At 37.6% G+C, this 15,482-nt stretch overlaps 1 protein-coding gene across 1 annotated transcript in view; it reads right to left on the bottom strand.

The window, feature by feature from the left end:
• The window catches only part of ANO5 (anoctamin 5), a 70,141-nt gene that overhangs the window by 30,119 nt on the left and 24,540 nt on the right, over window positions 1-15,482 (bottom strand). The window contains exons 8-12 of the mRNA XM_014542241.1: window positions 10,535-10,648; window positions 6,187-6,302; window positions 2,564-2,698; window positions 2,105-2,210; window positions 1,958-2,018 (exon numbers count right to left, since the gene is read on the bottom strand). Of these exons, the coding sequence (XP_014397727.1) occupies window positions 1,958-2,018; window positions 2,105-2,210; window positions 2,564-2,698; window positions 6,187-6,302; window positions 10,535-10,648 (532 nt within the window). The remainder of the gene's footprint in view (window positions 1-1,957; window positions 2,019-2,104; window positions 2,211-2,563; window positions 2,699-6,186; window positions 6,303-10,534; window positions 10,649-15,482) is intronic.

Here is a 15,482-nt window from a genome sequence, read left to right as displayed (position 1 = left end):
CGGCAGGCGGGGAACCTTGGCTTCCTCCATCACTGGAGCAAGCAAGCCTCCTGCTCGCTTCAGCTGCATGGCTGCCGGCCGCCATCCTGGTTGGGTTAATTTGCATATCCTGCTGATTAGCCAATGGGAAGCATAGCGGAGGTATGGTCAATTACCATGTTTGTCTATTATTAGATAGGATTATACCATTTATGTAAAGTTATATGAACACACACCCACACAGATAGGATAAAAGATTCTGAAAAATCATGGCCAAAATAATAATTCTATTTCTGGTGATTTTAACATAATTGTCTTTCTATTTCAATATACTACTTGAATTTCCTAAGATGGGTATTTATTTTCATTATAAACATGCCATTTTTTTTTAAAAAAAGCATTCCTATCCTTCAGTACAGAGCTTAGTATGCATTACTTTCAGGTCTCAATCCCTAGAACGAGTGTTGTTTTCTCACATCTACTCTGCTAACTCATCCTTTGATTCAGCTTAATTGTTAACTAGTATTTGTACTAAAACAAACATCCTGAAAGTTCTGTTTTCATGAAATTTGGACAAGATCCTCAAAAACAAAAGCTAAATCAATTCACTGCTACAATAAACTTTTCTGAAAGAACTAACTAAAGATAGCACCTCCTCAAAATACAGTGTTGCTGGGAGCTCCACATATGGTTTCTCTTCTATTTGTGATGAAATATAGAGCTGGTGGAGGTACACAATCTCTCTTAATGGAAACAACTGAAAATTACTAAATATGTTTAAATTTGTGCACCTATCCTTCACTTCTGATTCCAATTAACAACAGAGGCAGGATTTGGCAGCCACATAATGGAGTACATCTCACAACTTACCAAACTTGGGGTTTCTGGAGAATTATAAGATTTCTCTGTCCTCTTTGCTCGTTGAACCTGGGTGGTCTCTCTAGACCACAGCAGCCAGGCGGAAGTGACAGAAACCCTTCAATCCCTCTGCTTCTCATACACATCAACACATTTTGTTGTCTTTTTGCCTGGATCAAGCTACCCTTGTCCTTTGCCCAGTTTTTAAGTGCACATATTTGTGTTTGCTAAATATTTTCTTTATTATTCAGGAAAAAAAGTATATTTTTTCCAAGTCCTCTGAATTTTGGGGCATGTTTTAGAAGTCTGCAGGATTTCCTATTTGATGGTAGAAACAACTTCTTCACACTTCTACTTCCCATGTGATATCCTGGAATATTTCTAAAATTAAGGGCTATTCCACTTTAGATCTACTTCCAAATCTATTTGAAAGTTTTTATCAAATAGATCTGAAAGCTGGCACTAGAATTAGCCACAGGGAACTTAGATTCAAACACCAACATATTAACCCTGTATACATTTTAAAAATTCTTATTCTAGTTTGTTTCCATGATTCAATATCCTCTAGCTATCAAATATTTGTTTATTCTCTCCTGAATTAACTACTTATTGACCCTGATTTTTATCATAGTTCTGGGAAACACTGTGAGCTGAATACATATGAAGTTTAAAAAATTATGTTGTCTCTGCCTGACCAGCGTGACTCAGTGGTTGAGCGTCAACCTATGGACCAGGAGGTTATGGTTGGATTCCCTGTCAGTGCACATCCCTGGGTTGCAGGCTCAATCCCCACTGTGAAGCGGGCAGGAGGCAGCTGATCAATGATTCTCTCTCATTATTGATGTTTCTATCTCTCTCTCACTTTCCCTTCCTCTCTGAAATCAACAAAAATATATTAAAAAAAATAATGTCTCTCAGAGAAAGGAGCAGGTGATTATAGAGGCTTTTTTCTTCTTTTTTGACCAAGGACCAAGGATTAAAGACCACTGTTTGGAAGCCATCAGTGTATTGATGCTAGATACAAATACCTGCATCTAAAATCACCTTTGGTATGTTATACATATGGGCCATATACCACATAACATGGAGAAAGCTATTTTTTATGTGACTGTATACTCACCCCAAATTCCCATGAATATTGCAAAGAACACTGTGGACTCATTATCAAATAAATGAGAGACCTGTAAAAACAAAATAACATCACAAAGACAATTTAGTTTCCAATGCAAAAGGAGGGAAATTACATTTTACCAAAATATATACATACCTTTGAAGACAAACATGTAGTATTTAGTCTCCAAAAATCACACAATAGATCACAGAGTGGGCACATGATAATCTGACCTCCAATCTTAGGGTCACAGACTTCAATGCTGCAGAGGGAACAGCAAAGTTATCTTAAAAGTAATGTGTGTTTGGGTGAGAGTCCAAAGCTATTCTGATCAGAACAACTTTTCATACAGCTTCTCATATGGCAGAAGGGGGAGTGAAGCAGCAATTTCTTCAAGTTATGCTTTGAAGAGCAGAATCTTTAGAACTAGTGCTTAAAAACAGATTTTTCATAAAACATCTAGTGAGGGGGGCTGTTTGGGTCTTTTTCAGAAACATCCCTGATCTGCTGCCATAAAGAAACATTTCAAAACAAATGCCAGGAAAAATAATAACATGTTTCAATTAGCATAAGATCAAGACATTCTCTCTACTTTGGCAACTCAGCTGCACTTACCTCGCTGTGCTAGAATGAATGGAAAATAAGCCATAAATAAAACAAGCTAAACCAACTACAGCTGCAAGGACCAGCATTTCTGTGTAAAATCCGAGAAAGACAAAATACATGCCAATTTTTTCTCCAAAATAATTCCTGTAAAAGAGGATAAAAATAGAATCAGAGGTTGAAAGAATTACATAGACCAGACAGCCTTTGTTTTGCATTCAGACAAATCTTTATTCTAATTTTGGCTCCACAATTTTCTGGACGTATAATTTTGGTAAAGTTACTAAACTCTCTGAACTTTAGCTTCCACACCATAAAATGCAGGATGATGTTTATTCGAAGAATTGGTGTAAGGATTAAAAGAGATAACATATCTAAGTAGGAAGCCAACTGAAAGTTAAGTTTTAATTTTGAAATAATACAGGAATTTGAAAAGTTTTTAAATTTAAAGAACTTTGCATGTTTGAAATGCAATGGAGAACATTCTGCAATGTAATTTCTAGCACTTAATTTAACAACTCAAAATGACATGCACAATCTGCACAGACTTGTGCTTTATCTCTCTTTCTGACATTGAGGAAGTTACTCTGACCATCTATTAAGGAAGAGTGGTTGTATTTACAAAGCTCCATTTCCCCCAAGTTTGGATCTCTGATGGATACAGTACTATAGAATTGTGAGGCAGGCAGCACACCTCAGGATTAAAAGTGACTGCTCAGTAAAAGTTCCATAAAATATACAGTTCAGCTCTTGCTTACAAAGAGGTGAAGAGTGACAGCATTACTTGGCATAAATGTTAAAGTCTTACACCAAGCTTTTTGTTGTGGTTGTTTTTTTAAAACCCAGTACCCCTTAAAGAATCCTTCAAGAAACCTGAGAACATAGATCAGCTCACCAAATCCATAAATTCTTTCCAGTTTCCTAATAACATGCTATTTATAAACCTATTACAGCACATAATATGAAATTGTAGTAATTTCAAAAAGAAGGCAGATCTGAACATAAAGGCATAATCTTAATTTCCCAATGAGAAGATTAAAAAAATTTTCTCATAGTCAATATTAATTTTATTTAACTTCCCATTCTTCAGTTTTCAAAATGTCTAATCATTTCAAATTAAACAGGCATCTTACTGCTTGCACCATCTTTCATTCTTTTCAGTGATATTTTTGCAATGTTGTTTTTTTCTTTTTCTGCTCTTCAAATGACTATAGACTTAAAAATAAATTGTAATTATATCATATTCTCTTATTAATCTGCCACCCTAATTTCCTGAGGTTCCACTCACACTTAGGATGAATAAAAACTTGCTTTTTTCTCCTGTTTTCTTTTTGCTAAAAAAAGCAATTATTGTAATACTGCATACCATCAAACATTTTTAAAAAGAGAAAAAAATTGATTTTGTGGTGTTTACTATTTATCATGTCTATTTCCATTTGATGTTTTAAAAAACACAGAATCAATCATTTTTGAAGACATAACTATTACTGTAAAAATTCTTCAAGAACTCATAGAGAAAGCTGAGTATTTAAACAACCTTATTTTTAAAGAATTACATTTTCCTCCCTTTCAAATAGCAGAATCTTATTCCTTGAAAATAAAAAAGTCCTCAAGAAATAAAGTTCATATACTGATTTACAGAAACATTAGTTTATATGCTCCAGCTATCTTTTATCCTTAAAAGTTTCCCCTTATTTGCTTAGAGAAAACTGTTGTGATAACATTTCAATTGATTTGGATGTTTGCATCAAAATCAGTCTCCTAAAAAGGAAGCCATACAAGCATTGCAGTAGAAACATTAATCACCAAAAGAATTGTTCTAATCTGATTATTCCTTTACTGAAATCATAGCAGGAGGCCCCTAATATCCTGTATGTATGTAGTATTGTAATGGTTTGAAGAAGCAGCCTGCAGCCATAGTCTTCTTACTTAACTAATCAAACTGCCTGAGAAATTGTCTGAGAGCATGGAACTCAGACAGGCTCAGACACTAAGCTTGTCAATTGCCTGAGCCCAAAAATGAAAGAAGAAAAACAAAACAAAAAAAAAAGAGGTTATAGAGCAATTGTCTTCACACACACACACACACACATATTAATTTTATTTAACTTCCCATTCTTCAGTTTTCAAAATGTCTAATCATTTCAAATTAAACAGGCATCTTACTGCTTGCACCATCTTTCATTCTTTTCAGTGATATTTTTGCAATGTTGTTTTTTTCTTTTTCTGCTCTTCAAATGACTATAGACTTAAAAATAAATTGTAATTATATCATATTCTCTTATTAATCTGCCACCCTAATTTCCTGAGGTTCCACTCACACTTAGGATGAATAAAAACTTGCTTTTTTCTCCTGTTTTCTTTTTGCTAAAAAAAGCAATTATTGTAATACTGCATACCATCAAACATTTTTAAAAAGAGAAAAAAATTGATTTTGTGGTGTTTCCTATTTATCATGTCTATTTCCATTAGATGTTTTAAAAAACACAGAATCAATCATTTTTGAAGACATAACTATTACTGTAAAAATTCTTCAAGAACTCATAGAGAAAGCTGAGTATTTAAACAACCTTATTTTTAAAGAATTACATTTTCCTCCCTTTCAAATAGCAGAATCTTATTCCTTGAAAATAAAAAAGTCCTCAAGAAATAAAGTTCATATACTGATTTACAGAAACATTAGTTTATATGCTCCAGCTATCTTTTATCCTTAAAAGTTTCCCCTTATTTGCTTAGAGAAAACTGTTGTGATAACATTTCAATTGATTTGGATGTTTGCATCAAAATCAGTCTCCTAAAAAGGAAGCCATACAAGCATTGCAGTGGAAACATTAATCACCAAAAGAATTGTTCTAATCTGATTATTCCTTTACTGAAATCATAGCAGGAGGCCCCTAATATCCTGTATGTATGTGGTATTGTAATGGTTTGAAGCAGCAGCCTGCAGCCATAGTCTTCTTACTTAACTAATCAAACTGCCTGAGAAATTGTCTGAGAGCATGGAACTCAGACAGGCTCAGACACTAAGCTTGTCAATTGCCTGAGCCCAAAAATGAAAGAAGAAAAACAAAACAAAAAAAAAAGAGGTTATAGAGCAATTGTCTTCACACACACACACACACACACACACACACACACACACACACACAGCTATACACAACCTTTCTGCTATCATCTAAATTCCAGGAATGAGAGGAAAACGAAACAAAAATATTATGTATTAAGCAGTAAGTGCTAGCTCCTGTGCTAAAAACGTATATCTCATTTAAGAATGAAATAACCCCAAAAGGAAAGTACTAGTCATTCCCATTTTACAAATGAGTGTCATAGATGTTAAGAACTTGAACAAGTTTAGATAGCTTCTAGGAGGGAGAACTTAGACTTGAACCCAGCCTACCTAAATACCAAGGCCCAACCTCTGAGCCACTGAGCTATCTCTGCAGGGTGGTTAATAGCATTCTGGTAATAGCACTGTGTTCACAAAGGAATGACTAAATGATAGTGTAGATACAAAATTGGGAAGGTGTAAAATATAGTGGATAATAGTAGTAAAAAGAATGGAAAATGATGCCACTGTAAATAAAATCACATGATCAAGTTTTAATCATCAGTGTGATCTTATGTAAGAAACTTACCTAATCAAGTCGAAAGGCTGCTCCTTGTAAAAATAGGAAAACCGAGCCCAATTCTGGAAAAGTAGGTACCTTTGGTTGGTAGGATTAGGAGGTTCTGATGGCTTCCAATATTGACCCTACAAATATTCAAGAAGAAAGTACATTAATGACCAAGCAAAAAATGAGGGTGAAAAGTAAACCAACACAGCTTTTATGAGGTTAGTGAAATATAAAAGTATTTTTGACCTTGTTTTTAGACTGGGATTTTCATGTGAAAATGAATGAATGTGAAATTATTTACTAAAATCTATAATCCTATATAATAAAAGGGTAATATGCAAATCGACCAAACAGCAGAATGACTGGTCGCTATGATGTGCACTGACCACCAGGGCCAGATGCTCAATGCAGGAACTGCCCCCTGGTGGTCAGTGTGCTCCCACAGGGGGAACACTGCTCAACCACAAGCTGGGCTGACGGCTGGAGAGCGCAGTGGCAGTGGCGGGAGTCTCTCATGCCTCTGTGGCAATGCTAAGGATGTCCAACTGTGGCTTAGCCCTGCCCCCTCGGACATCCCCCAAGGGCTCCCAGACTGCTAAAGGTTGCAGGTCAGGCTGAGAGACCCCTACCCCCCACCCCCGAGTGCATGAATGTCATGCACCAGGCCTCTAGTAAACTATAATAATAGTGATTTATTTATTAAATTCTCACACCCAATTATTTAAAAGTGCAAGTTTAAAGGCTCTGGCTTTACTCAAGCTATTCTTTTCACCAGGAGTACCCTTTCTGCTCTACTCAAATCCAACATAATATGCACAGCTCAGGATGCATATGAATTATATACCTGGCTGGGACTTTAGAAATAAGCTAATACTTTCATTGTAGAGAGCAGTTAAATGGGTGATCCAAAGTCATACTGCTATGACAGGAATCCCCTCTAGGGAACCTGTCTTATCTGCACTGATATCCATTTCCCAAAGAACTTAAAATCTATACAACAAACTTTAGAACTTAAGAGCCTCAGTACTGCTTCATGCCTAAGTTCTCTCTCCACTATTAGGTATTGTGCAAGGTTATTAACACCTCTCAGCAGAACACGGCCTACCCAGCTATTCAATACGTTCTTTGTAACTGCTTGCCTAGACAAGTGAACTGCTCAAGACAGCAATAAATAAATACCCAATTAAGCACATGTGAATATCTCTATGTGATAATGTGTAACATTTTATATTATCCAGATTCCAACAGTTTTCTTCTTCTGTAGTTAATCCTACTGAATCTTGAGGACTGAAATAGAAAAAGAAGCAGCCTATCTGTGTATCTGGAAAAATGATTCTCTAAAGTACCTAAAGGAAAATCCAGCATATAAACTTGAATTCAGGGGGAAGGGAAGAAATAAAAAGTAAAATTAGCCCTAACCAGTTTGGCTCAGTGGATAGAGCGTCAGCCTGTGGACTGAAGGGTCCCAGGTCCGATTCCATCAAGGGTATGTACTGGGGGTGGTGGGCAAACCCCCGGAGGGATGTGTGCAGGAGGCAGCTGATTGATGTTTCTCTCTCATAGATGTTTCTAACTCTCTATCCCTCTCCCTTCCTCTGTGTAAAAAAAAAAAATCAATAAAATATAAAAAAATAGATTAACAGTAAATTAAAGCTCTCACTAACAATGCTGCAGTAATACTGGTTTTCTAATAAGCATACTGGAAGGCTAGATGTATGGATTAAAATTTTTGGTGATTGAGGATATTTGGTCTTTTTAGTTTGGCTTTATGAACTTGGATTAGGAAGAGAATTAATGCTCTAAAAACAAACAATCCTCAAAATCTTCAAAGAACTGAATGAGCCCTTATGTGAAAAAAATTGACAAAAAAATGCATTGCCAATGTTCACTAACCTACTATAGATCTCTCTATTTATGCCCATGGCATCTTTTAGAATTCATAATCTTCTAGAATTTATTTTGCCCCAGGGAAAAAATATGGGAGAAGGGAAGGGGCAAGGCTTGGAAGGGTGGGGAGGATGGTTTCGCCTGAATTGATACTCCTGTTGAAAAGAGTATTCATTCAGGGAAAATTCTGCTGCACCCTTATAGGAACCATACCACAGATAATCAACTAACCAGTATTGAACTGATGAGAGTCAATTAGCATGTTGCTGAATGAATACTGACAGAGGACAGTTGGCACAACAGTGTAAGTCCCAGAACAGAGAGAGCTTGGCTTTGGGTTTTTCAAAACTACAACAACAACACTGCCTTCAAAAACATGAGCAATGACTTAGATGCCACCTGTTTAAATGGAAACACTTGGTTCTTCTATATTCCTAAGGAATGTATTTCTCCAACAGAGAACATGTCATTAAAAAGTCTTCTATAAATATAGAAGAATAAAAAGGAATAAAATAAATGAAAGTTCCAAAAGATGATGTCAAAATAGTTTATATATGTTTAGCCATATGATTTCTACTTCCAATGGGTGGTGATATTTAGACATGTAATATCTAACAGGAAAGTTTTCCCTCAGAAGCCCCCAGAAACTAGGCTGTCAAGATTTCAGGTTTGGTTGAATGGGGCATCATAAAAAAATGTCACTTCCTCATTGATCTTATAAAGCTCAATAATTTTGTACAATGATCTGACGGCCCCAAAGAATCATTCTTGTGAATTTCAGTTATTTGTCTGAATCTTTCTTATGGACTGACTAGAGGTCTGGTGCACAAAAATTTGTGCACTTGGGGGGGTCCCTCAGCCCGGCCTGTGCCCTCTCACAGTCTGGGACCCCTCAGGGGATGAACACCTGCTGGCTTAGGCCCGCTCCCCAGGGGATTGGGCCTAAGCTGGCAGTCAGACATCCATCTGGCAGCCTGGGAGCCCTCGGAGGATGTCCACTTGCCAGCGGGGAGCAGGCCTAGCTGCAGTCGGACATCCTTAGCGCTGCTGAGGAGGCGCAAGAGGCTCCCACCACAACCACTGTACTGGGAGCCGTCAGCCTGGCTTGTGGCTGAGCAGAGCTCCCCCATGTGAGACCAACCTGACCACCAGAGGGCAGCTCCTGCATTGAGCGTCTGCCCCTGGTGGTCAGTGTGTGTCATAGTGACCAGTCATTCCCAGTCTTTCTGCTGTTAGGGTCAATTTGCATATTACCCTTTTATTATATAGGATTATATAGGATAGAGGCCTGGTGCACAGGTTAGGGCCAGCTGGTTTGCCCTGAAGGGTGTCCCAGATCAGGGTGGGGATCCTGCTGGGGTGAGTGGCCAGCCTGAGTGAGGGGCTGATGGCTGTTTGCAGGATGCCCACAGCCCCGTCAGGGTGGGGGTCCCCACTGGGGTGCCTGGCCAGCCTGGGTGAGAGGCTGATGGCTGTTTTCAGGCTGGCCACACCCCCTTTAGGGTTGGGAGTCCCCACTGGGGTGCCTGGCCAGTCTGGGTGAGGGGCTGAGGGCTGTTTTCAGGCTGGCCAAGTCCCCCCAGCAACAGAAGCTCCCAGCCTCTCCTTTTTTTCTTTTTTTTATTCTGGGATTTATTTACCTTCTATAATTGAAACTTTGTAGCCTTGAGAGGAGCTCAGAGTTGGCCAGTGTGGGCGGGAGGGAAGCTTGGCTTCCTCCATCACCAGGGGCAACCCATGCCTCCTGCTCGCTCCAGCTCCGTGGCCACGGCTGGCTGAAAACAGGTATCTGGGGTTTATTTACCTTGCATATAGTCGCTCTGTTTGGCTGGTGGGTATGGCTTAAGGCATAGCGAAGGTACAGTCAATTTGCATGTTTGTCTTTTATTAGTGTAGATGTCTTTAGCTTGTTTTGAAGTTGTGTACATGCTTTATTTCCCAGAAATTCCTAGTCTATGAGTGACTCATTGATGTCTTCCAATGATACCTAACAGAATGCTTTATATACAATTAAAACAAATTATTCCTTTGATGACTAAATATGTGCATGCATTAAGTGCATTCATGTAATTTAACTTCTTTACAGCTTTAAAACTTTATGATAAAAGATCTGATAAATTCAGATAGAAATTCTAAATGTTATGCTCTAAAATGTTTTACTATAACTGCATTTTCAATATGGGTCCTAAAAAAGTCATGTGCAAATGTAATAATTTTCCCCAAATGAATTTATTTCCATTAAAACTTCAGTGTGAAGAAATGTTAACTCTATTTCAGAGTACTTATAATTATACATTCTCTCTCTGCCTCCTCTCAGCTTGGAACTAGGGTACCTTTGGGGGATTTTCCCAACACATGAGAGAATTAAGCAATCTGTCAAAAAAGAGAAAGCAAAGGGAAGATTCTCTCTCCCAATAGGGCAACCTCTGAATGTGTGAGAGGGAAAATGGGCTCAGTATTTCAAAACCAAACTAAGACTTACATCATGGAGTGGATAGGCAGCTGAATAAGTGTTAGAATTCAGCAGTCTTTCAATCCCAAACTTTTTCTTCCCATCTTCTATGCCAAAAGGACATCGGGTAAGAATATAATAAACCTGTAAGATAAGCATAAAGAGGCACACATTTCATAACTATGTTTTCCACATTTTTGTCAAGCACAATTTAAAAATGTCTACTTTGTCTGAATGTAGATAGGGGCTCTGATTACAGAAAGAACCTTTCCTTTGTTGTTTGGGGGAAGAGGTGGAGGGTGGGACTATGTGGAGTTTGCAGGTATTTCAGCTCCTGGGTATGAGAGCCTCCTATTCCTATAGGCAGCGGTTCTCAACCTATGGGTCGCGACTCTTTTGGCGGTCAAACGACTCTTTCACAGGGGTTGCCTAAGACCATCCTGCATATCAGATATTTACATTACGATTCATAACAGTAGCAACATTACAGTTATGAAGTAGCAACGAAAATAATTTTATGGTTGGGTCACAACTTGAGGAACTGTATTTAAAGGGCCAGAAGGTTGAGAACCACTGCCTTAGGGAGAGTGGAGAGTGAATCATAACTTATTTTGCTTCTTATTTCCCACAATCCTCTGGAAGTCTATTGTGCCAGAATTCCTGCCATAATTAGGGCTTCAAGTTGGAGTCTAATGTCACCACCACCAATTCAATTAGGGGAATATAGAGTAGAAATATTTGGACAAGCTGTCTCAAATACTTCTTCGTTTAATTACACTGATGATCTATTTTCCCTGTTATCTGAATTTATTAACTCAGATTATCCTTTCTCTATAATTATTGTGCAATCACTCATATCTTTAATCAGTTTTCTCCTCTATATACTGTAGACTTCGGTGTCTTCTGCTCTTATATGTCTGTCAATTCAATCTTACCTGCTTTTTGTGTTCCAGCAACTTTTCAGAATTTCTGCCTTTCTGATTGTATTTACATCATTATTATTTATATCAGTTTCTTAAATTGAGTATTTAGTAGGGGTGAGTTCAATTAAAATAGGTTGTACTTAGGACAAATAGGAAAAAAGCCAGCCAAATATAAAATTTAAAAATCCGGTGGGACTTCAGATATTTAAAGTTAATCTAGTACACCAAAAACTAATACAATGAGCCCACTTGGCGTGCCTCAGTGGTTGAGCATCAACCTATGAACCAGGAGCTTGTGGTTTGATTCCTGGTCAGGGCACATGCCCAGCTTGTGGGCTCGATCCCCAGCATGGGGCATGCAGGAGGCAGCCAATCAATGATTCTCTCTCATCCTTGATGTTTCTATCTCTCTCTCCCTGTCCCTTCTTCTCTGAAATCAATAAAAATATAAAAAATAAAAGAAGTTTTATATTTTTGGATAAAGACAACTAACCCAGATAAACACTTCAATTACCAGTTGAATTTGTGATGAAGAACGTGGCAAATGGTTCTGTCAAATCAGAGTAGGAGGTGAGGGTTATGAATATTCTTTAAGTCATATGAGGAAGGGTGGTTCTCTATGCGAGCAGTTTCCCAGAATGAGAACAGTGGGGGTTTTCTTTAACTGTTCCTGTTTTCTAAGACTACAGAACACAGGTAAAGTTCAACATTGTCAGCACTGATACAAAAATAGACAAAGAGGTCAAAGGTATAGAATCAAGCCCCTCAGAAGACCCATGCCTATACTATAGATATGTGAGTTAAAATAAAAGTAGAATTGTAAGATAGTATTAAAAAAGTCTGAGTGTTTTCAGTAATTGGAGCAAGTTAAATGACTATACATATGGGGGAAATGGACTCCATCTCACACCACACACAACATTTTTTTCCAGGTGGATAGCGGTTCTCATTGTGAAAATCAAAATAATATAACTCATAGAAGATAATGTAGGAAATTAACTGCATGATCTTGTTGGCAAAGTTTAAGAGCATTATTTATAAAGCAAAGGCTTGAGACAGTGGACTACATTGAAATTAAAAACATCTGTTCAGCCCTAGCTGGTTTGGCTCAATGGATAGAGCATCAGCCTGCGGACTGAAGGGTCCCTGGTTCGATTTCAGTCAAGGGCACATGCCCAAGGTTGTAGGCTTGATCCCCAGTAGGGGGCAAGCAGGAGGCAACTGATCAATGATTCTCTCTCATCACTGATGTTTCTATCCCTCTCCCTTCCTCTCTGAAATCAATAAAAATATATTTAAAAAAACAAAACAAAGAAAACACCTGTTCATCAAAAGCAACCATTAAAAAAAAGAGAGAGGCCCTAACCGGTTTGGCTCAGTGGATAGAGCATCGGCCTATGGACTCAAGGGTCCTGGTTTTGATTCCAGTCAAGGGCATGTACCTTGGTTGCGGGCACATCCCCAGTGGGGAGTGTGCAGGAGGCAGCTGATCGATGGTTCTCCCTCATCGATGTTTCTAACTCTCTATCCCTCTCCTTTCCTCTCTGTAAAAAATCAATAAAATACATTTAAAAAAATAAATAAATTAAAATAAGAGAGAGAAGCACAAAGTAGGAAAAGATCAATAAAATATATAATAAATGGAAATAAAAACAGTTGTTACAAATCAACAAGCGAAGACTTAATTTAAAAACAGACAAGAGACTTTTGCAGGGATTTCATAGAAATGCTTTATCTAAATGACCAATAAACATATACATGGAGATCAATCTCCTTCCTATCAGAGAAATGCAAATTAAAACCATAATAAAACACATACACAATTTCCATACAAAACAACACAAATAAATGGGAAGAAGCTCATACAAAGCTAAGTTAACCATTCGAATAAATGCTGAGCCAAATGCTGTATGATTCTGTTTTGTTGTTGTTTTTTTTTGCTTATTTGTTTTAATTTAAACTGATCTCTGCTGTGAGAAACTACAGTTGATCTCTGCTCCAGAGAACGGAATAGTGATTGGGAGAAGGCACTAGGGTTTCTGGGGTGTTAGAAATATCTTCTCTTTTGATGTGGGTGGGGATTACATGGCTGTGCATTTTGTGATAACTCAGTGAGATGTACATTTATGACTTGTGGGTCCTTCTCTATTTATGTTACTAGGATTCTAAATTAGTACATCTTTTTATAAAGCAGGAAAGTGCAGTCTGTATAAAATTTTAAATGTGTGTGCATTTAGATTTAGAAATTTAATGTGGTATCCATCTTGCAGAAAAATTTATATATATGTTGAAATATGTAAATATTTTGCTATAAAGGGCAGAATTGTTTGTAATATCAGAAGAGTTGGAAACAAACTCAATGGCTGTCAGAAGTGGAAATGTTTAATAGAATTATGTTACATTTATATAAGATGTTACAAAATGCAGATTGTGAGGGGCATATATCACATGGTTGTGAATATATTTTAAAAAGTATGAAATTCCATACCAATGTAAATGCTCTTGCAATACTGTTCAATCTGTACATACATAAACTATAGTGGTTGGGATGAAGTTAGTAAGGAAAGAACTTTTCTACATTACCCTCCCAAAGAACTTCCTCAACAGAGCAAGAATAGTATTGCTTTATGAGAGGAAATTATTGAATTTTAAAACTAAATTAACCTAAGGTACTGACACTCTTTACAAACAACAACTACAGATGAATGAATACTGACATTTCTGTTCCTGATCAAGTTCCTAATTTGTCCCTACAGAGTCACTGGTCTTTTGTTAGCAACTTTTCAGTGTAACACAGATATCTGAAGTACTTCACAGTTTACGAAGTGTCTCACAGACATTCTTTTATTTCATTCTCCCAATATTTCCAGTATTATCATTCTCTCTATTTTAAAAGAGGTTATATATTTAGAAAGAAGCAGACACATGACCTGAAACCAGATTTTCTGATTCCATGCCATGTGCTCTTTATTTATTTACCTATAGGCTGCCTTCTAGGTTTGTTGTTGTTATTTAATCTTGGTAGAAAGGGGGACACAATTTTTAGTTTGTAGATTCATACCATTATACATTAATTCTAGGCATTACATTTTATTTAATATTTCTGTCAGTGAATTATTAAAAAATAGAGGTAGGAACTAGAAAAATTATTATTTTAAAATCCTTCTAAGACACTTAAAAGTACTGAACCTAAAGGGAATGAAGTCTTCAATTGCTCAGGGAAACAGAGTAAGTAAAATCAAGGGAAGGGTCTTTTGATTGTTAGAACCCTAGTGACTACAATAATATGCAATAGAGAGAAGGTGTAAGAGCAACAAAGAACCTGCATTTTTTCCCCCTCTAAAATCACACCAGTAGAAATAATATCTAACACTTACTGAGCACTTACTATATTTCAGAACTGTTAAAGCCTTCATTCCTAAACTCAATTCTCAGGGTAATGAGAGGTAGATATTATTCCTATCTTAACACAAAGAAACTATGGCACAGAAATGTGATTCTTTAGAAGAGAGGTTTTAATGGTGAACTTAAAGATCCTAGGACTACAAATGGAGAGGAAATATTATTATTGAAAAGACTAAAATAGTCTTAATGAAAAGAAAAAGTTCTGTGGTTTCTCAAATGCTATCCTATCTAATAAAAGACAAAAAGGGTAATTAACCATACCTCCGCTACGCTTCCCATTGGCTAATCAGCGTGATATGCAAACTGCCAACCAAGATGCGGCCGGCAAGCCACCAGCTGAAGCGAGCAGGAGGTTTGCTTGCTCCAGTGATGGAGGAAGCCAAGGTTCCCCACCTGCCGCGGCCCGGCTCGGAGCTCTGAAAGCAACTAAGTTTCAATTATAGAAGCTAAACAAACCCCAGATACATGCTTTCAGCCGGCCGTGGCCATGGAGCTGGAGCGGGCTCTTAGCTCCAGTGTCGGCAACATAGTTTCAATTATAGAAGCTAAACATACCCCAGATACCTGCTTTCAGCCAGCCGCGGCCTCAGAGCTGGAGCGAGCAGGATGGCAACAGAGTTTCAATTATAGAAGGTAAATAAACCCCAGAA

Source organism: Myotis brandtii, unplaced genomic scaffold (genome assembly GCF_000412655.1).
Source record: "Myotis brandtii unplaced genomic scaffold, ASM41265v1 scaffold293, whole genome shotgun sequence".
Lineage (NCBI taxonomy): Eukaryota > Metazoa > Chordata > Mammalia > Chiroptera > Vespertilionidae > Myotis > Myotis brandtii.
This window is presented reverse-complemented; position numbering and strand designations above follow the sequence as displayed.